The sequence below is a fragment of the Neoarius graeffei genome, chromosome 11 (genome assembly GCF_027579695.1).
Source record: "Neoarius graeffei isolate fNeoGra1 chromosome 11, fNeoGra1.pri, whole genome shotgun sequence".
In the NCBI taxonomy this organism is placed as follows: Eukaryota; Metazoa; Chordata; class Actinopteri; order Siluriformes; family Ariidae; genus Neoarius; species Neoarius graeffei.
Window position 1 is genome coordinate 57,269,660 of NC_083579.1, and position 21,089 is coordinate 57,290,748.

A 21,089-nucleotide genomic window follows, 5' to 3' on the forward strand; every position below is an offset into this window, starting at 1 on the left:
TAAAACGCTGCCTTGACCACAGGAAGACTCGCAATTATTCCACTTAAATCCACACGGTTTAACACATCTAACACAGCTAGCAAGCTGGATATGTGCTAATATTGTTGTGCTTGTTTTCTTCCGTAGATGCCATTTTTACATTACCCAGTCCCACATCCAAAAATATGACGTAAATATATGTTAATTGTATTATTATAACTATTAGCAAGCAAATCAAACTACATATTAAGAAATCAATATATCAAATCACCCGACACGTATGAAAACAGAAGAACTGATTTTTTACTGTTGCGGAGATATCGCGGGAGTAGAATGGATGACGTATACAAGGCTACGGTGTGCCTTAGGGGACAGAAGGGTTGTTTTACCTTACAAATGACAAAAAATCGTTTCATATCGATATTATGAATTTTGATATCGTTTGACACCAATATCGATATCGTGATAAAAATACGATATATTGCACAGCTCTAGTGTTAATGCTAATTTGTTTCCCAACAGCAACTGTTGGGAAACAAATTTTGTTGGTGACTGTCCTGTGTCACATCACCTCTGATGATGTGACACAGGACAGAAGCAGCCGGATGAATTCTGAGGTATTCAGAGACATACTGTGTGCTCAAATCCAGCCAAATGCAGCCAAACTGATTGGTCAGCGTTTCATAATACAGATGGGCAGTGACCCAAAACATAAAGCCAAAGCAACCCGGGAGTTTATTCAAGCAAAGAAGTGGAATATTCTTGAATGGCCAAGTCAGTCACCTGATCTCAACCCAATTGAGCATGCATTTCACTTGTTAAAGACTAAACTTCAGACAGAAAGGCCCACAAACAAACAGCAACTGAAAACCGCTGCAGTAAAGGCCTGGCAGAGCATTAAAAAGGAGGAAACACAGCATCTGGTGATGCCCATGAGTTCAAGACTTCAGGCAGTCATTGCCAACAAAGGGTTTTCAACCAAGTATTAGAAATGAACATCTCATTTTCTCATCTCATTATCTCTAGCCGCTTTATCCTTCTACAGGGTCGCAGGCAAGCTGGAGCCTATCCCAGCTGACTACGGGCGAAAGGCGGGGTACACCCTGGACAAGTCGCCAGGTCATCACAGGGCTAAATGAACATTTTATTTACAATTATTTAATTTGTCCAATTACTTTTGAGCCCCTGAAATGAAGGGATTGTGTTTAAAAAATGCTTTAGTTCCTCACATTTTTATGCAATCATTTTGTTCAACCCACTGAATTAAAGCTGAAAGTCTGAACTTCAACTGCATCTGAATTGTTTTGTTCAAAATTCATTGAGGTAATGTACAGAACCAAAATTAGAAAAATGTTGTCTCTGTCCAAATATTTATGGACCTAACTGTATATTACATTTACCGAAACATACATATGAGTCCATACCTTCTAAAGTGGTCTCTTCTCCTGTTAATGGAAAACTGTCTCCTTTTTCATACTGGGCAAACACTTCAACCTCGTAGGTGGTGAGTGGTGTGAGATGAGGCAGGACAGCAGTGGTGGTGTCACCAGGCACAGCCAGAGAGATGTAGTCGCCTGTTACATCACCAGCTGGCCGGAACCGCACCAGGAATGACTGTACATCCCTGGTATCTACGACCCAAGTAGCCCTGAAACTCCTGGATGTCACCTCGGAGAAGGTTAAGGAATGTGGGGAAATCAAACCTGAAAGGAAATGTACAGTACGATCAGTGAAAATAACTTGCATTACAATAAAAGTGCTTGTTTTGAATTGGCTTAATATTAAGGAATTATATCACTGAACATAAAATGTTGCTGTTGGGAAACAAATTAGCATTCAGTTAGACAAAATAATAAAGGACTCAGAACAAAGAATTAATGACTGAGCTGTGGACATGATGTAGAAAAACTGTGAGTAATAACATTTGCTATATCAGGCTACTGTAAGCTTTAGATTCATAGTTCACATGTATTCAAGGCATGTTCTAGTAGGAGACTTAAAAGACCAATGTCTTTATTTTGGACCTACCAAAAGACAGACAATATAAGAAATTTCCAAAACTGTAAGAAAAAAAGGTTTGCCCCATCCCACCCCAACTCAATTGAAGACCACTGGTTAGAGTAACAGTGATGTTTCCTTACTTTTCTTCTTGATGTTTAGGAGCTCCTGCTCAATCCTGAGGCAGATGGACTGTGTCAGCTCTTTAGAGATCCTCTCAAAGGCATCAAAGTCCTCCACCTGAAATACGTGATTCTCAGCAGGGGGGTTGGCAATGGCCTCCAACTCTGTTCGCACTGCATCCTTAACTCCTACAGCAAAGATCTCCACATCTGTATTCCTCAGGTTGGTAGCAGAGTCTTTGAAGGAGTCAGAGGACTTGCCGTCGGTGATGAGCACCATGATTCGTGGCACACTTTTACGGGCACCACGATTTGGCACAAAGATCTTCTCCCTCACGTAAGTCATAGCTTTGCCAGTGTTGGTGGAGCCTCCGCGGTAGGGGAATGTGCGAATGGCCTTCACCACAGCGGAAATGTCATGGTGTTTATTGAGGGCAAACTCAGTGTGAGGATCTCTGCTGTACTGTACCAAGCTTATCTGCACTTTGCTGGGACCAATGTCAAAGGAATTGACCAGCACCTCAAGGAAGGCTCTCACTTTAGCAAAGTTAGCCAGTCCTATGCTGTATGAACCATCAACGAGCAGGACAATGTCAGCTTGAATGTTAACATCCAGCGAACAGTCTGTCAAAGACAAAAATATTTTAGAATGCACAGAAGGATCTTCATGATGGAAAAATGATTTTTCTATATTCTTAGAAGGTTAGTGTGTAGTATAGGTTGATCCTACCTAATGACACTTTGATAGGCTGGGTCTTCTCCATTGCCATCACTGGCTCACTTGGCGTAAAGTCTTTAAGGGCAAATAAACTGATCTCATATTCTGTTTCAGGGGACAGGTCCCTGACATTTACTGAGGTCTGGGTGGGTCCGATGTACAGCTCCTGTCTCTTGCTGCCCGCAAGCATAGGGATGAGCTGCAACTTGTAGCCTGTGATATCACCCAAAGACGCATCCCAGGTCACTCTCATGGACTTGGAGGAGATCTCGGTCACTTGAAGGTTTGAAGCTGGTTCAACCACTACAGAAATATATCCCAAACATGGAGGTTGAATAAATACATATTATAAAAGACGATTGTGACTTCTATGCAGTGACTTTGCTGTGAGTCATACCTTCTTCTCCACTTGCAAGGGAGCTGAGCTGGTCCTCCACCCCAAGGCATACCTGTGTGATAAACTGCTGCTGCACTTCTTTAATTAAGTCAAAGTCTAAAACACTGTACACATGTGTGCTGTGAGGGGTGGAGGCTATTGTTCTAATTTCATCTTCATCCGCACCTTTGATTCCTGAACAGTAAACAAAATGCAAAATGAAGTATAATGCAATGGATTATGTTCCATTTCATTAAGAGATTCTTTTAATGAACAGCTTTGTAATCAACATAATATTCTAATAACATCACAGAGAGTGAAACATACCCAAGAGAAAAACCTCAACTCCAATGTTCCGTAATCTTCTGGCATGCTCATCGACAGGGTCTTGTGATTTTCCATCTGTGATGATGATGGCCACTTTGGGGAAACTTTTCCTGGATCCGGCTGCTTCAGTGAAAGTGTTTTTCACCAGATAGTCAATAGCTTCACCTGGTATAAAAATTAAGATATTTGTTCATACCAATGTTCAAGGAGGTCATTATGAAAGAATGCAGTGCCAACTGGAAAATGTTATGCCATGTTATACATTTTGTTATATACAACATTTGGTATATTTTGCTATACATGTGTCAGTAGTATGGGTCTCTCTCTTGTGCTCATATAACATACCTGTCATGGTGTTGCCCCCTTTGTAGGGCAGGTTTCTGATGGCCTGGAGGAGTTCTGCCCGTCTAAAATACTGGTTCAGGTTGAATTCGGTTCTGGTGTCTGTGCTGTACTGCACTATACCCACTCTGGTTTTGTCCTCTCCTATGTCAAAGGCTCCTGCAACGGCGCCAATGAAATTCCGGATATATTTGAAGTTTTCCCTTCCAACACTCCAGGAGCCATCCACCAGGAAAACCACATCTGCTATAGCACTCAGTGAGCACTCTGAGGAGGAAGAGGACAAAAGGAAAAGAAGAGATTGCACAACATACTTAATTTAAAAAAAAAGCCTCTTTTAGTTATGTATCCTTTAAAACTCTGGTGACCAAGGGAGATTTGTGTGTGTGTGTGTGTGTGTGTGTGTGTGTGTGTGTGTGTGTGTGTGTGTGTGTGTGTATAATTAACCATACATAAGCAAAAAATAAATATGCAGAACTTGTATACTTCCTGGAAATCACAACAAATTCCAAAACACATGTTTATACCAATTGAGCTTTTGTTTTAGCAACAACTTGTCTCTCTCCTTGATGATTCTCAACCCAACTGGATATGTGATTTAGAACTTTTGAGTGGTTCTACTGAAAAAATCAGTATGAGTCATTAGTAAGCATGCTGATGTCAATCCTCTGGGCTCTTTTTAACCCACATCACACAGCTGTCTATGATACGAAAAGGGTTTTTTTGTTTTTTTTTTAAGTGTTAATAAAATTATTTAATTCTGTAAGGTAAGAGCAAATGGTTGAAACCCAACAGACTCAATATTCATGTGCTGGCTGTTGGGTATTAATGATCTCACACTTCTACAACCCCGATTCCAAAAAAGTTGGAACAAAGTACAAATTGTAAATAAAAACGGAATGCAATAATTTACAAATCTCAAAAACTGATATTGTATTCACAGTAGAACATAGACAACATATCAAATGTCGAAAGTGAGACATTTTGAAATTTCATGCCAAATATTGGCTCATTTGAAATTTCATGACAGCAACACATCTCAAAAAAGTTGGGACAGGGGCAATAAGAGGCTGGAAAAGTTAAAGGTACAAAAAAGGAACAGCTGGAGGACCAAATTGCAACTCATTAGGTCAATTGGCAATAGGTCATTAACATGACTGGGTATAAAAAAAGCATCTTGGAGTGGCAGCGGCTCTCAGAAGTAAAGATGGGAAGAGGATCACCAATCCCCCTAATTCTGCACCGACAAATAGTGGAGCAATATCAGAAAGGAGTTCGACAGTGTAAAATTGCTAAGAGAGTTTGAACATATCATCATCTACAGTGCATAATATCATCAAAAGATTCAGAGAATCTGGAAGAATCTCTGTGCGTAAGGGTCAAGGCCGGAAAACCATACTGGGTGCCCGTGATCTTCGGGCCATTAGACGGCACTGCATCACATACAGGCATGCTTCTGTATTGGAAATCACAAAATGGGCTCAGGAATATTTCCAGAGAACATTATCTGTGAACACAATTCACCGTGCCATCCGCCGTTGCCAGCTAAAACTCTATAGTTCAAAGAAGAAGCCGTATCTAAACATGATCCAGAAGCGCAGATGTCTTCTCTGGGCAAAGGCTCATTTAAAATGGACTGTGTCAAAGTGGAAAACTGTTCTGTGGTCAGACGAATCAAAATTTGAAGTTCTTTATGGAAATCAGGGACGCCGTGTCATTCGGACTAAAGAGGAGAAGGACGACCCAAGTTGTTATCAGCGCTCAGTTCAGAAGCCTGCATCTCTGATGGTATGGGGTTGCATTAGTGCGTGTGGCATGGGCAGCTTACACATCTGGAAAGACACCGTCAATGCTGAAAGGTATATCCAGGTTCTAGAGCAACATTTGCTCCCATCCAGACGACGTCTCTTTCAGGGAAGACCTTGCATTTTCCAACATGACAATGCCAAACCACATACTGCATCAATTACAGCATCATGGCTGCGTAGAAGAAGGGTCCAGGTACTGAACTGGCCAGCCTGCAGTCCAGATCTTTCACCCATAGAAAACATTTGCCGCATCATAAAACGGAAGATACGACAAAAAAGACCTAAGACAGTTGAGCAACTAGAATCCTACATTAGACAAGAGTGGGTTAACATTCCTATCCCTAAACTTGAGCAACTTGTCTCCTCAGTCCCCAGACGTTTACAGACTGTTGTAAAGAGAAAAGGGGATGTCTCACAGTGGTAGACATGGCCTTGTCCCAACTTTTTTGAGATGTGGTGTTGTCATGAAATTTAAAATCACCTAATTTTTCTCTTTAAATGATACATTTTCTCAGTTTAAACATTTGATATGTCATCTATGTTCTATTCTGAATAAAATATGGAATTTTGAAACTTCCACATCATTGCATTCCATTTTTATTTACAATTTGTACTTTGTCCCAACTTTTTTGGAATCGGGGTTGTCTGTCCATGAGGTACAAAATGGCAAAAACTTCAGGCCTAAATGCCTGAATGTCTGAGATCCAATGTAGCCATGATTCTAAACACAAACTACATTCAAAACCTGCTGAAGTCCCTGGAAATAATAACAAATACAAGCACCCAGGGCAAATGGAAGAGTGCAAATATTGCTTCTTCAGTGGAATCTGCTCAGTTGGAAACGGAAATATTTTGGTAGTTGTTTATCATGAATGTAGACAAACTTACTAACGGAATCTATAACTGGTTTCCTTGCAGTCCCGCTCGTGTTACTGGACTGAACTGAAATGGAAAATAAAGGCAGCTTTAGTGATAAATTCACACACTTTTTCTGAAATTATTTTAGTTTACATTGAATTCTCTGCCACAGTTCTCCATCAGTATAATTTGATTTGCCAATTTTGGAGGCACGCGTCACCAAAATTGAATCTGACAGAATCTTATATTTTTGACACTTACTTGTTATTTGGCCAAATATAGGAATGCTTTCCTCTACACCATCGTAGGAGCTGATTGAAACAGAATAATCTATGTCGGGTATAAGGTCTGAAATATCAGTGCTTGTGGCTGAGGCAGGAAGATAGAAGTCTTTCAAATCATCTATAAAGGAGAGAAATGAAATAAATGTAAAATCGAAAATAGAAGACACATACAAATGGTCTATCACTCTGGCAAAGGACGGAGACTGATCGCTTACCTATGTCTGATGTTACTTGTATTCTGTAGCTTTGTATTTCAGACAATGGCCTTTTCCATGACATGTGCACTGTGTTTTCATCTAGGATTTTAAATTTCAAGTCCGAAGGAGACTCCACTGCAAACGTAAGTGTTATATGTTAGCACAAACATCAAGCAACACTAAAAGAAGTGTTAAATAAATGTAAGTTATAGAGAGTAAATGTTCATGAGAAGAATCTCAACAACCCCAACAACAAACACTTCAAGGCTGAAGCTGATTCGTTCACTGTTGGGCAGGACGACAAAACTGACAGTAGTGATGGTGACGAGAAGGCAACATGACAACAAAAGAAAAGGTGAGAGAAGCCATTTTTGAGCAAAATGGCCTTTGCTTGAGTTGCCCAACCTAGAAACCTTTGGTCAGCAGTTCAAGCAGGAAGCCTAAACACATTTCATTCTAAACAGTTCATTCACCAAACCCCAGTGCAGACATTAAGTGGACCATCCAGTACATGCTGTATGCAGTCAATACCAGGCATGCCCCTTAAATCCACCAGTAAAATCTAATCCAACTCATTAGAACGTAACAGTTTCATTCAAGATATTGATTATACAATGGAATTTGTGTTGTTTAATCAGGTCAAGGGGGCTCTTTCAGAAGTTAGAACCATATGTTATATATACAGTGAATGTATATATACATATTTCAACAAGGCTTATGTAAAAGTTAACAGTGCATCAATCCAGTATATCATCCATTGCAAACCATTAAGAAGAATACACAATTTGTCATGACAGACTCTTGTGTACTTCCTTTTCATTGTGCAACTTATACAGAAGACGGCATGAGGTGATGAGATAAAGCATAAATGCTCACATGGAGAGTACAGAGGAAAGTGTACATCATAATAAATAAATAAAAATTAATAACCAGCCAATCTATGATATAAAGTGATGTCCAAATTTTTTTTTTTTTATTGAAGAAAGAATAAAGAAAGAAAGAAAAAGAGTGAAAGCACTGTGTCCGTGACTGAATCTCATGGAGTCATGCTCATGGATACGAGAAAGTTGTTGAGGAATAACTTGATGATTTGGACAAAAGTTTCTGTGTACATGAGGGACCACACATACAAAGACCATAATATAATATATTTCAAAATTACATTCTTCCACAGAGCAGCCTTACATGCGGTCTGTGCTAGCATTTTCCAAAGGAATGTATTCTAACAGATGTATACCAACAGTCTAATGTCCAAGATAACATCTGCATAGAAGCTAGACATGCTTATGTTAGTCTTTTTGGACATAATGTGTGAGTGATGGAATTGGAAGAGAAAGAAACGATACTAAATGAAAGTATCATATAATATATGTGTAATACAGAAGTAGCTAATGAGAGTTAAATAGATTGACATTTGCTGAGGCAGTGGAACTAATAGGTTATTTCTATCTGACATGTCAAAGTATGTTTTGGGTCAATTACTTAATTAGTGATCACATCTGCTTTAACCAGTATCAATGCTTAGTTTTATTATGCAATGATTACCTCTCCATGAAGAGGATATTCTGAGTTCCATGCAAAGACAACAGGAGGGATGGTGTTTGGTAGCAGGATAGGAGCATGCATTGAAAGGTGGGCAGTTGGTGCATGGAATCCCAGAATATCATTCTAAAATACATGGTGTGAAAGCCAGAGCTCACAAAACATCAAGTGCACAGGCAGACAACAAAACACAACCGAAGCAACAAACTTGAGATCATGGAGGCTGCTGGAAAGGTGTCTCACCAACCTGGCGCCTCAACCTCAAGAGGCCTGAGCAGATTCCCCTCGTGTCCAAACAGGCCCCATCTCCAAACCATGAGTCTTCACTCATTCTCAGAAATCAAGCTGAGTATTCTTGCATGAGGTGTCAAAAACACAACACTAAAGTCTAAACCAAGATGACGGACATACTTGAGGGAAAGGGGCTCATTGCACTTTAATAGACGTCAGCATATAATGATGACTCTAAGTGAAGTTTCTGCAATCTAAACGGAAAAGGAGTCCTGTCGGTAGCACACCGCTGCTGTTCCATAGGGAGCGTCTGGTCTGTGGCAATAACCTCCACCCAACCCGCCGTTCTTTTTGGCTTGCACCATTGCCAGGCAGCTCGGAAAAGAAGCCGGAGTCTTCATGAGAAGTTGGCCAGATGCCAGAGTAATTCCGCAACATGTGCTGACATTAAACATTACTGCAAATTAACTTTCCATATGGATTGCAACTCAGCATTTTTGAGAATTGCCACAGAAAGCCTAAAAAGACTCTTTGTCTTTGCTCTCTGGAGACTAATTTGGCCTTCTCCTCTTACATCTTTCCATTCTGTGTCAGAAGATATATTGGAGAAGATATTTGATTCCTTCACTGAAAGGTTTTCAAAGGAAAGAATAAAAAAAAAGTTTCCATTCTAAGTAATAAATAAATTAAACTTAATTCTAATAGTTACTCTTTTCTGAAAGTCATGTTATAATTTTCCCCACAAACAATTTCTGTACACATAAATATGATACTATGCGGTAACTTAAATGAGACATCTATCCTTAGATAAATGAGTGAACACTTTGTATCACGTGCAACTGACAATGCTATAAGTAAATATTTTCCCTTCATAGAATAATTACAGATGTCCACAGTAAAATATTTAGAGATCATTTTTTGTATTAGTATATTTTCCATCTTTCCAAACTTTTGTGAAATGAAAACCTTTTGAACTGCCAGAAGCAGCTAGCACAAACTATTCCAGTAACTCATTAGACAGGAATTGACTTGTAAGTGGAGATTATTTGTCTGACCAAACTGATGACTTCACATGTATGGTATTTCTTTAAAACCACTGATGGCCTGTACCAAATCAAAACTTTTTCTTTATATACAGTTTTGTAACATTCGCTTACATCAGATTTTATCTAATTGATTTATGGCTGTTGCTCATTTTACATAACTAAAATTGAGTTGCATGTATTTTGAAAATAGAGAAGGAAATAATGAGGAGAGAGAGAGAGAGAGAGAGAGAGAGAGAGAGAGAGAGAGAGAGAGAGAATATTGACCTTATATAACTCTCTAATCTTAATCTAATCAAAGTCATGTCTTGGATATAACTTATTTATTTGTAAATACATCAATAATGCATGAGTACATTTCAATTAAGCAATGAAAAAATTAACATGGGCAAGGACAGAGAGAGAGAGAGAGAGAGAGAGAGAGAGAGAGAGAGAGAACCCTTTGAAATGTGAATTGAATTGAGAAAAGAGAAACGTGGAAAGAAAATAGAAAGTAAAGAGAGACACAGAGAGAGAATGCTGTGATGGGGTTATCGTACCTTGAGCCTCCGCTACATTCAGTAATGTTGCTAGGAGGGCGACAGCGGCCCACAACAACCTTCTCTCCATTTTTTTTTTTTTTTAGCAGGGAGTCAGCAGCACATGAATTAATCTGCAAAGACAAGATTCCCATTCAGCCCAAAAAAGGAACTGGAATATTAAGATACTTCGTGGAAAGTTAAGCGCAAAGAAAAAAAGAAACATATTGACATCCTAAGGCTGCACTGACTGAACATCCAGGGCTCTGCAAAGACACAAGCAATTTCCAAACAGGAAATATGTGAAAAGAGTTTTCTGAAGGAAAAACATTTATAAATTAAAAATACAGACTATCATCCATGACAGTTACCATGGGTGGAAAAAAGCAGCAGGAATCACACCACTTTTTCCTACTGAGAGCCAGATGTGGAAAAAAATAAATCACAGGCATGGGTTAGACTGGGGTTTAGAAATCCCTCCTTACATGGGTACCAACAATATGGGAACAGTGTTCAATTTATCCATGATTATATGGTCTTTCCAGCACATATGGCTACTGTATATGTTGGAAATGTGATTAAATTAAGTTTTTTATTAAATATTAAAAGTGGCCAAAGTAAGTTCTTTTAATATTTGTCAATCAGTTTTGACATTAAAATTATATCAAAATTCCTTCTAATTCTGGCCAAAACCTGACAAAAAAATATATATATGAACATGTATACTAATACAGCAGTTACTAATTGCTCTGTCTGAAGAGAAAGACAGACATTCTGAAACAAAACCATTCCTCTTTAAAGAAGCCGAAACTGGTAGAGCATAATTATAACCATTATTCCTTGCTGTGATTTAAATTTCCACCAAATCACAGTACCAGAACTCAACACCACTTACTGCTCAACCAAGGGTGGGGACACTCCTCTCCACTGGGCTCCACCCTGCTTACAGAGACTATTTCCAATAATAAAATAAAACAAAATAAAATAAACAGGCTGCATGATTGCCACTATTAGGCTGCACTACCTTCAAGTTGAATTCTATATTAGGGGAGTTTAAAATACTTGCTTGAACAGTGCTGTTTAAATAAAGACGTCACAAGTTTTCTGTCAAAAGATATTTTCAATAGTTACAGCAAATTAAACACTTCTTTCTCCCTTTGTTTGTCCATCCAAGAGTACTTTGGGGATGGATTAGGGATAAAATTAGCTCATTCAAATTCTGTAAAGCTGCTTTGCGACAATGTCTATTGTTAAAAGTGCTATAGAAATAAACTTGACTTGACACTTTATTACAATAAAATACTGACAATATCTAGCCCTATACTATAATGAACTCATTAATATTTTAAAGACAGAAGACAAATCCAGAGTCTGGTGTGTTTTATAGATTCAGCTTCACATTACAAGTCTGGCAGTGTTCAAATGAAGATGTATAGTTGAGTATATTTAGTTTCATTTTTAAAATAACGTTCTCTTTTAAAAAAAAATAAATAAATACAATTTTTAAAAAATGTTTGTACACCCCGAGTCTAAAGGCTTTGAACTTTTTCACAGCTCTTGAGCGCCCCCTTTTGGATATGAACAATAACACTGAATGTTTGGCACAAAATTGATTCCATAAATGTTCAGGTCCATTCAAATTTATAAGAAAGTTCTGTGGAAACCGCACTGACCCACACTAAACTCTGGAGATATATATATATATAGCCAGAGTTTTTGTGTATATATCTCCAGAGTTATTGGATATATATCCAGAGTTTAGTGAAGGTCAAAAAAATTTTAAAGGAAAACAAATCTTCATTTGAACACTGCCAGACTTGTCTGACTCTATAAAACACACCAGCCTCTGGTTTATATTAGTTGAATCACTGAAGAATATTCACCAAGTTTAGATTTGGCACCACAGTTGAATGATCGGGGGGGGGGGGGGGGGGGGGGGGGGGGGGGCTTGGTACGTTTTATACACTGCAAAAAATGATATCTTAGCAAGTGAAAATATCTTGAAAACAGTTGAAACGATCTAGCATTTCTTATTAGAAGAAAACAAGACACCAATTTTGATTATTAAACCTAGTTCTGGCGGCACGGTGGTGTAGTGGTTAGCGCTGTCGCCTCACAGCAAGAAGGTCCGGGTTCGAGCCCCGTGGCCGGCGAGGGCCTTTCTGTGCGGAGTTTGCATGTTCTCCCCGTGTCCGCATGGGTTTCCTCCGGGTGCTCCGGTTTCCCCCACAGTCCAAAGACATGCAGGTTAGGTTAACTGGTGACTCTAAAGTGAGTGTGAATGGTTGTCTGTGTCTATGTGTCAGCCCTGTGATGACCTGGCGACTTGTCCAGGGTGTACCCCGCCTTTCGCCCATAATCAGCTGGAATAGGCTCCAGCTTGCCTGCGACCCTGTAGAACAGGATAAAGCGGCTAGAGATAATAATGAGATTAAACCTATTTCTAGATTGCAACCAACTTATTCTAAGATGTCTTACTAAGTGTAACTATCTTACTGCACTGGCAGATTATTTCACTTGATTATAGTCTAAATATTCTCAAATTTATTATGTTTTTCCTTATATTAGGATGGCTAGTTTTTGCAGTACATATATATACTCTTAAAACACGTGTTGAAAATAACACAACTTGCGTTGTTTTTAACACATCTCTATGTCCAGATTGGGACCACAGAACTTTTGTTCATTTTAACACATTATGTGTGTTACCATATTCAACACAACTTTTGTGGTGTTAAACATTTCTGAAATAGAACACAACTCTTGTTGAAATTAAACTTGCACAAAAGATGTGTTGATTTCCAACACATTTGTTTTAAGAGTATATATATATATATATATATATATATATATATATATATATATAAAACACACACACACACACACACACACACACACACACACACACGTGTGTGTATAAACACATGCAAACAGAACTAAGCCAAATGTTTGTCGTTTAAAATTCATTGTTCCTTTTCTTTGACCCGGTATTTATTGTTGGAGAGTGAAGGAGAAATTATGAACTGCTTCGTTTATTTGAAAATAAATGTATAAATAACAGAGAAGAGGAAAAAGGGTCAGAGAAAGCTGATGAAGAGAGTAATAAAGCTAATGAAGAGAGTAATAAAGCTGATGAAGAGAGTAATAAAGCTGATGTGTCTGACCTGCTGATGGGGAGCTGAGGATTGAGGAGCAGCAGTGAGCGCGCGCGCTCTCTGTCTGTCTGTCTGTCTGTCTGTCTGCTGTGTGTCTGTCTCGCGCGCGCGCTGTGTAGCTTCAGTCCCGCTGGCCGCCGCCGTCTCGCGCCCCGAAACCTCTTTAAGGGAAGAAACCTCTTGAGGGGGAGGGAGGGGGCGGGAGGGGGAGGGAGGGGGGGTGAGAACACAACCTGCTACTTAATACCGAGGGGTTGTTCCCATCCGACTTTTTCCACCCGTAGACCCTTACGAAAGGCTTCAAGAATGGTCCCCCCACCACCACCACCCCCCCACTCATTCTGTCTCTCTTTTCAGGGCTTTGAAACACGCGAGGCTGGCGGAGCCGTGGAGAGAGTGAGCTCACACACTTTACTGCTGCGGCTTTTGTTTCACGAACGTGGACAGCGTCCCAAACCGCATAATGACATGACGCCTAAATAAACACTAAACCCGATAATGGATTGTTTTGACATCTTCCCCAGGCCTGTCTACAACCCGTGTACAATCACGGTTTTCATTTGTTTTCTCAAAATGTTACCAATTAAACCGTGTTAACTTATGAAATCAAACTTTCCCTCTCTGACCATCCACTGTGTGGTGAACTTCACACTAAACCTCAGTCTTCTTGTTCAGAAAATTACATCTGCAGGTAAACAGGGTCCTCTAGAGGAGAGTTTGTGCAAGCTTTCTTTCTTAAAGATCCAGCCATCATTTCTAGCCGCTTATCTTGTTCTACAGGGTCACAGGCAAGCTGGAGCCTATCCCAGCTGGCTGTGGGTGAGAGACGGGGTACACCCTGGACAAGTCGCCAGGTCATCACATTCACACCTACGGTCAATTTACAGCCACCAATCAGCCTAACCTGCATGTCTTTGGACGGAGCACCTGGAGGAAACCCACACAGACACGAGGAGAACATGCAAACTCCAGACAGAAAGGCCCTCGCCAGCCGCTGGGCTCGAACCCAGGACCTTCTTGCTGTGAGGCGACAGCGCTAACCACTACACCACAGTGCCGCCTTTAAAGATTCATTCAACAATCCAGTTTGTACATGTTAAAAGACGCTTGATTTGATTCAGATGACTCGTGCATGATTAAATCTTTACTTGAAGACATCAAACACACTTTGCAGATGGAATGAACAATGGTTTATTACATATCCGATATTCACAGAACAGTGAATAAATATTGATCCTGTGTACACACAAAAAAAAGAAATCTTCACAGCTGGAGAAGACTCATTTAACACCTTGATGAAGAAACTTCTTTATTCGTTCTTCTTGGGCATTGCTGCTTGAAACAACTCGTATATGACGTATCCAGTTCCTGTAGAGAGAAAATGCTTCACAATTCATTCGTTCACTCAGGAACCATTTACAGAGATCTGTCCGTTAAGGTATCTTCATAGAACATTGGCTTATAATTAGAAACAGTGATCATCAGTTAATAATTCAAAACTCACCAAAGACTGTGAGGGCCATTGTTGCTGAGAACAGGAGGGCATCCTTGGGACCTCCCTTCAAGTGAACAGGCAAACCATTGTCCTCCTAGAAAACCAAAGGGTGTTTAGGATCTCACACTGCACTTGTATGTTTCTTAGTACAGACTTAAGGAGTACCGTCCTGCGTGCACACACATGGTGGCATGCAGGCAATGAGAAGCTTCTTTATAACTTAAAATTACAGGAAATTACACCAAGATGTTGATCCTGCATCACTTTCATTTATGGCACCTAACGATTACAGAATACTTAAGCGTGCATGCCGTAATGTACATGAATCCATGTATATTGGTGGCCCTGGACTCACCGATTCTCCCCAAGTACTAATCAAAATGCAATAATTACATAAAAGCAAAATCCAGCTATTTTAGGTTTGGCCAGAGGAAAGCAGGGTGTGTCAAAACCTAAAATGACATTACTGCACTCATAGAGAGGTAAGTGAAGCTTTCAGTCGTTTAATCTGCCTCTCACATCACATGCAATGATTAGTAGGTTCAGCCCATTCTATATACAAAAACCCGACAAGCAGATTACAGATCTAGTGTATATACTTATCTGATTTCCTACAGAAAGAGAGGAAAAAAAGCACATACATAAATATCGGTCCAAAAATGTGAACCGTAACAGTAACTAATGAAAGAATGCCCTGCATCATGTAATAACTGTAGTCTACAAAAAGCACAATCACTATGTGGTGTTTATAGATTTGTTGCACACATTAAAATGGCATTGTTTACAACCACCGGGTCATACAAAAGTCTCAGCCACGCTGCTGCCAAGTGAGCATCCTTTTACACAGCTCAGCTATATAGATTCCACGTGCATTTACCTCACAAGCCTTGCTAAATCAAAATCCCTGATGAGAACCATACCAGAGCAGCATTCTCCTTGAGAAATGGAGTTTAAAGAGAATGGTTTGATCAGGTTGGTCCCTGAAGGTACAGGTAAAAGTCAGATGTTGGTTTTAGCCCTACTGACACTGAGAACCAAAACTATATTTAATGATAAGAATTAGGGTTGGGTACCGAAAGCCAGGACCAATATGACACCAGTTCCTATGCAATCAGTATCTACTGGACCGAATCACAACAGATTTCAGTGGCTCAGCTTTTGACTTGCCTTAAACACGGTCAAAATGCCTAAAACTAAACGGTCTAAAGTGTGACTGTATTTCACTCTAAAGGATACCGACACTGGGACGTGCAACGAATGTTTAAACACTATTGCTATTGATGCCCTATGTCTGGGTGGAGTCTCATCACATCGCTCCTGTGGAGGACGGCCCCATATGGACAGTTGAAAGTCACACTTGGAAGACGCTCTGGACACTTACAGTAATGCTTTTGTGGCTGAGGACTACAGTTGGCTTGCTAACTTTGGGACTGCGGTTGTCATGAACAATTTTGCACTCAAGTTTCCATCAATGAAGAGTTTATAACATCAACGAAACTGACTTCATGTTAAAACTGTTAATGTTATAGTCATGTTGTCTGTTGTTGTCCAGGTGAGGATGGGTTCCCTTTTGAGTCTGGTTCCTCTCGAGGTTTCTTCCTCGTGTTGTCTGGGGGAGTTTTTCCTTGCCACCGTCGCCACGGGCTTGCTCATTGGGGATAGATTAGGGATAAAACTGGCTCATGTCTTGGGTCATTCACATTCTGTAAAGCTGCTTTGGGACAATGTCTATTGTTAAAAGCGCTATACCAGCGTTTCTCAACCTTTTTTCAGTCATGGCACCCTTCAGAAGTATGCAAATTTTCAAGACACCCCATATAAAATATACGCAGTCACGTTGACCATACGCTGACCCCGGCAGTGACGTTGTGACATGGGAAAGGGGGCCATGAGACAAATTTTGATGATGCATGAGGCGGCGATGATCTGCATTAGTGTAACTATCGTTTTTTGGAATTTTAATTCATTTTATTTTATTTCAATGTTAGAATATATCATTTTTTGATGGCACCCCTAACGAAACCCCGGTTGAGAAAGGCTGCGCTATACAAACAAACTTGACTTGTGTGTAAAAGGGTGGAGGGACACATCAAATGTTTCAACTTGTAATCACACTTTCAAGAAACAAACTCAATAAAAATCAATTTACCCAGGTATGATTAATTACCTCATTAATAACTATTGCTATGTAATATAATAATAATAACAATAACTTCAATTTATATAGTGCCTTTCACAAACCCAAGGACGCTTTACACAGGAGTTACACAAAAAAACAACCCACACGAGGAAGAGTAGTGGGAGGTAAAGAGGAAAGTTTTCAAGTTAGCTTTAAAGGAAGAGAGAGTGGAAGAGTCATGAAGTGATTGTGGAAGTGAATTCCAGAGTTTAGGAGCAGCAACACTGAATGATCTGCCACCCACAGGTGCCAGTTTAAAGCGTGGGACAGTCAAAAGTCCAGAGACAGAAGATCTGAGTGTAAAACTATATATGATTTTTTTCTGGAGCTACTGAATACACTCAGCTGGTTGCAGAATGCAGCACACATCATTCAAGTTTGTCAGTGTGATTTTTCTGTGTAATTTCTGTTTTGGAAGAGGAATAGATGAAATTATTATAAAATTAATTTGTCTTCAAATGGGAAATCAAGTTCAAGTTTTTACTGCTCATCACACTGCAACCACGGTTAATATAATTAAGGAAAACTAAGACTAAAACTACCAGTGGAAAAATAATTCCATTAACAAACAGACAGACAGAAACAAAACACTATGGTGAACAATGCAACACAAACTAAAATGAAACAGAATTGCAGGTAAAATCAACTTAGTCCCCCCGAGACAGTAACAGACTAGTTTCAGAAGAAGGCAATAATGCCAGCTGTCATTAAACTCCAATGAGTTTGCTGTGCAATGTACAAGACCTGAAAAACTAACACTGAAACCAAATAAAAAATAAACTAAAATTATTCAACTCCTCAAAATAAAAATTAAAAAAACCTACTTATTCACTTCTCAAACTAAACTGAAATAAATTAAAAAAAACTGAAAGACTAAATAAATTTTAAAAATTATGAAAATTTCAAAACTATAATAACTGATTGCAACCAATTGTTTCTAATTGGTTCTCACTTCAGATCTTCTGGAAATAATTAAAACACACACACACACGTATTTGAATGAATAATTTCCAAACAGTGTGTAAATGTCTGTCTGCATCACTGAACAGCAAGACCGGCATCCAGGAATGTGATGACATCCTAAGTACTGCCCTAAACACACACTGTTAAACCCTCAAGCCCTTCACCGCAGGGCCGTACCTTAACAACGTCAATAAAGTGCACTACTGGAGGAGGACCACAGAGATCATGGTGACATTTTAGACAGGGATGAATAATGCATGTTTGGGTTTAAATGACTGCTTGCATCTAACATGGTTAATGTTTATTCATGAAATGCAGAAATCCACAAAAGGTTTCCCGTATGAAAATTGACTTTTACACCTTGAGGGAATCAAATGGCAGGAGTAAGAGGCACACACTGAAGACATCAGATGGCAATGATGAGTTAAAAAGAACTATATTTCAGGAACAAAAAAGGTATGCGGAAATCAGGAAATATCTACTTGAACAAATCACATTCATCACGTGGGATCACTGTAAAGCCCATGAGACTTTCGGTCTAAATGACCCTGCCATATTCACATTTAATTTCAGCTGCCCTGCTCAAAGAACTGCTTAAAGTATAACTGAAAGAAGTTTCAACTTGACCACACAGCACTCACCTGAAACAATTTCTGCCTGGCAGCGACTTTGTTTTCAACCTGCCTGAAAGCACTGTTAGAAAAGGGTCGACCAGCCACCTGCGTCAGAGCCTGAGATCCAACACAAATCATGAAACAGTCAGTCAATTAGTGGATATGTTATACATTTTTTTTTGTGTTTAAAAAATATGTCAGAGATGATCAGATAGGTCACACACACAAAGTTTGTTTCAAGGTCTGAAGCCATACACTAGCTACTGTTCAAAAGTTTGGGGTCACTTTGAAATGTCCTTCTTTTTGAAAGAAAAGCACTGTTCTTTTCAATGAAGATCACTTTAAACTAATCAGAAATCCACTCTATACATTGCTAATGTGGTAAATGACTATTCTAGCTGCAAATGTCTGGTTTTTGGTGCAATATCTCCATAGGTGTATAGAGGCCCATTTCCAGCAACTCTCACTCCAGTGTTCTAATGGTACAATGTGTTTGCTCATTGCCTCAGAAGGCTAATGGATGATTAGAAAACCCTTGTACAATCATGTTAGCACAGCTGAAAACAGTTGAGCTCTTTAGAGAAGCTATAAAACTGACCTTCCTTTGAGCAGATTGAGTTTCTGGAGCATCACATTTGTGGGGTCGATTAAATGCTCAAAATGGCCAGAAAAATGTCTTGACTATATTTTCTATTCATTTTACAACTTATGGTGGGAAATAAAAGTGTGACTTTTCATGGAAAACACAAAATTGTCTGGGTGACCCCAAACTTTTGAACGGTAGTGTGTACCTGTTTTATACCCAATTTCAAGTGCTATTTATTTTAAAGGATCGTGTGTCATTGTGAAGTAAATCCTCTCATACTTTCAATGCAAACACACATCAGACTCAAGCCAGGGGCTGCTTTTTGTCTGACAGTAAGCAGATCCCTGTCTACCACTGGCAACAGTTAACTCTTTACTAGCTAATAAGTGTGAGAAATAAAAGCTGTCTTTGTAACCAGGTAAAGATCATGCATTAACATGAATGTTGCAATACTGTCATGCACATTACTTATTTAATAAATCTAGACTATATGACTTCTAAATGGCAACACTTCCTATATACGTGCACGTGTTACAAATAACAGTATTATTATATAACTCGTAAATAGAAACAATTCTTATATACGTATACTACATTATTATTATTATTATTATTATTATTATTACTACTTTAACCCAAGAGTGAATCACAAACTCAGGTCAACATTAGCTAGTAAATTAGCAAGCTAGCTTTAGCAGTTAGTACTGAAGCTGTGTGAAATTCTCACTTCTGTAAGTTTACATCAGACTAGACCGGCCGGCTAAAACAAAAACAAACAAATAAATAAATAAACAGATAATATACTGCACCCACAGCCAGCACGTACCCTTATGTGCCTAAACATGATTAAAAGTTGTAAACACAGCCAAGTTAGCACCACAAGGACACTTCAAAATAGCTTCCGGTTATTTCCCAGAGTTCTTAGCGAATACACAACGCCGCCTTCTTCTTCTTGGTGTTTTATGATGGTTGGCAAACAACGTTTAGGTGCATTACCGCCACCAACCGGTATGGAGTATGGATCAGGATACTAACTACATCTTATCTTAAAAATTAATTAATTAATTCTCTCCATCAGTTTCACTCTTCTGAGATCTCATCTCATCTCATCTCATCTCATTATCTCTAGCCGCTTTATCCTGTTCTACAGGGTCGCAGGCAAGCTGGAGCCTATCCCAGCCGACTACGGGCAAAAGGCGGGGTACACCCTGGACAAGTCGCCAGGTCATCACAGGGCTGACACATAGACACAGACAACCATTCACACTCACATTCACACCTACGGTCAATTTAGAGTCACCAGTTAACCTAACCTGCATGTCTTTGGACTGTGGGGGAAACCGGAGCACCCAGAGGAAACCCATGCAGACACGGGGAGAACATACAAACTCCGCACAGAAAGGCCCTCGCTAGCAGCTGGGTTCGAAACCAGGACCTTCTTGCTGTGAGGCGACAGTGCTAACCACTATACCACCGTGTTGCCCCAGTTCCTTTCTCATCATTTCATATTTTGGACAGTATACCATAACATGCTCTACTGTTTCTTCTTGACCACTAAATTTACAACTTTCTGTATTATGTTTCCTTATTGTAAATAAAGTGCTATTTAATCCTATATGACCAAAACGCAGTCCATATATGACAGTTTCTTCTCTCCGTGTTCTCTTTGTGTTTCTCATCATACCTCATCTCATCTCATCTCATCTCATCATCTCTAGCCGCTTTATCCTTCTACAGGGTCGCAGGCAAGCTGG

General features: G+C 39.5%; 2 protein-coding genes across 6 annotated transcripts in view; both read right to left on the bottom strand.

Moving 5' to 3' along the window:
* col12a1a (collagen, type XII, alpha 1a) overlaps nucleotides 1–13,646 on the bottom strand; it is an 89,368-nt gene extending 75,722 nt beyond the window's left edge. For 3 of the 5 annotated variants that reach the window (XM_060934318.1, XM_060934315.1, XM_060934317.1), the window contains exons 1-11: nucleotides 13,508–13,646; nucleotides 10,365–10,477; nucleotides 7,028–7,144; nucleotides 6,790–6,930; nucleotides 6,559–6,612; nucleotides 3,866–4,129; nucleotides 3,521–3,685; nucleotides 3,215–3,388; nucleotides 2,830–3,120; nucleotides 2,121–2,723; nucleotides 1,404–1,682 (exon numbers count right to left, since the gene is read on the bottom strand). In XM_060934318.1, the coding sequence (XP_060790301.1) occupies nucleotides 1,404–1,682; nucleotides 2,121–2,723; nucleotides 2,830–3,120; nucleotides 3,215–3,388; nucleotides 3,521–3,685; nucleotides 3,866–4,129; nucleotides 6,559–6,612; nucleotides 6,790–6,930; nucleotides 7,028–7,144; nucleotides 10,365–10,434 (2,158 nt within the window). In that variant the 5' untranslated portion in view covers nucleotides 10,435–10,477; nucleotides 13,508–13,646. Of the gene's footprint in view, nucleotides 1–1,403; nucleotides 1,683–2,120; nucleotides 2,724–2,829; nucleotides 3,121–3,214; nucleotides 3,389–3,520; nucleotides 3,686–3,865; nucleotides 4,130–6,558; nucleotides 6,613–6,789; nucleotides 6,931–7,027; nucleotides 7,145–8,798; nucleotides 9,193–10,364; nucleotides 10,478–13,507 lie in introns of those variants that run through there. The other 2 variants (XM_060934316.1, XM_060934321.1) reach the window with 2 other exon arrangements.
* A 1,027-nt stretch (nucleotides 13,647–14,673) lies between these two features.
* LOC132893912 (cytochrome c oxidase subunit 7A2, mitochondrial) lies at nucleotides 14,674–20,271 on the bottom strand. The gene is made up of 4 exons (XM_060933084.1): nucleotides 20,162–20,271; nucleotides 18,777–18,866; nucleotides 15,003–15,087; nucleotides 14,674–14,866 (listed from the first exon to the last, which is right to left on the bottom strand). Exons 1-4 carry the CDS (start codon nucleotides 20,177–20,179, stop codon nucleotides 14,808–14,810), a joined length of 252 nt encoding a protein of 83 aa, XP_060789067.1. The 5' UTR covers nucleotides 20,180–20,271; the 3' UTR covers nucleotides 14,674–14,807.
* Between the last annotated feature and the right edge of the window lie 818 nt (nucleotides 20,272–21,089).

Excerpts from the sequence above, each read along its gene's own strand:
- LOC132893912 (XM_060933084.1), bottom strand. Across the intron at positions 15,088-18,776 it reads CCAGGCAGAAATTGTTTCAG|GAGGACAATGGTTTGCCTGT; the intron begins GTGAGTGCTGTG and ends TTGGTTTTCTAG. Across the intron at positions 14,867-15,002 it reads AATGGCCCTCACAGTCTTTG|GAACTGGATACGTCATATAC; the intron begins GTGAGTTTTGAA and ends TTCTCTCTACAG.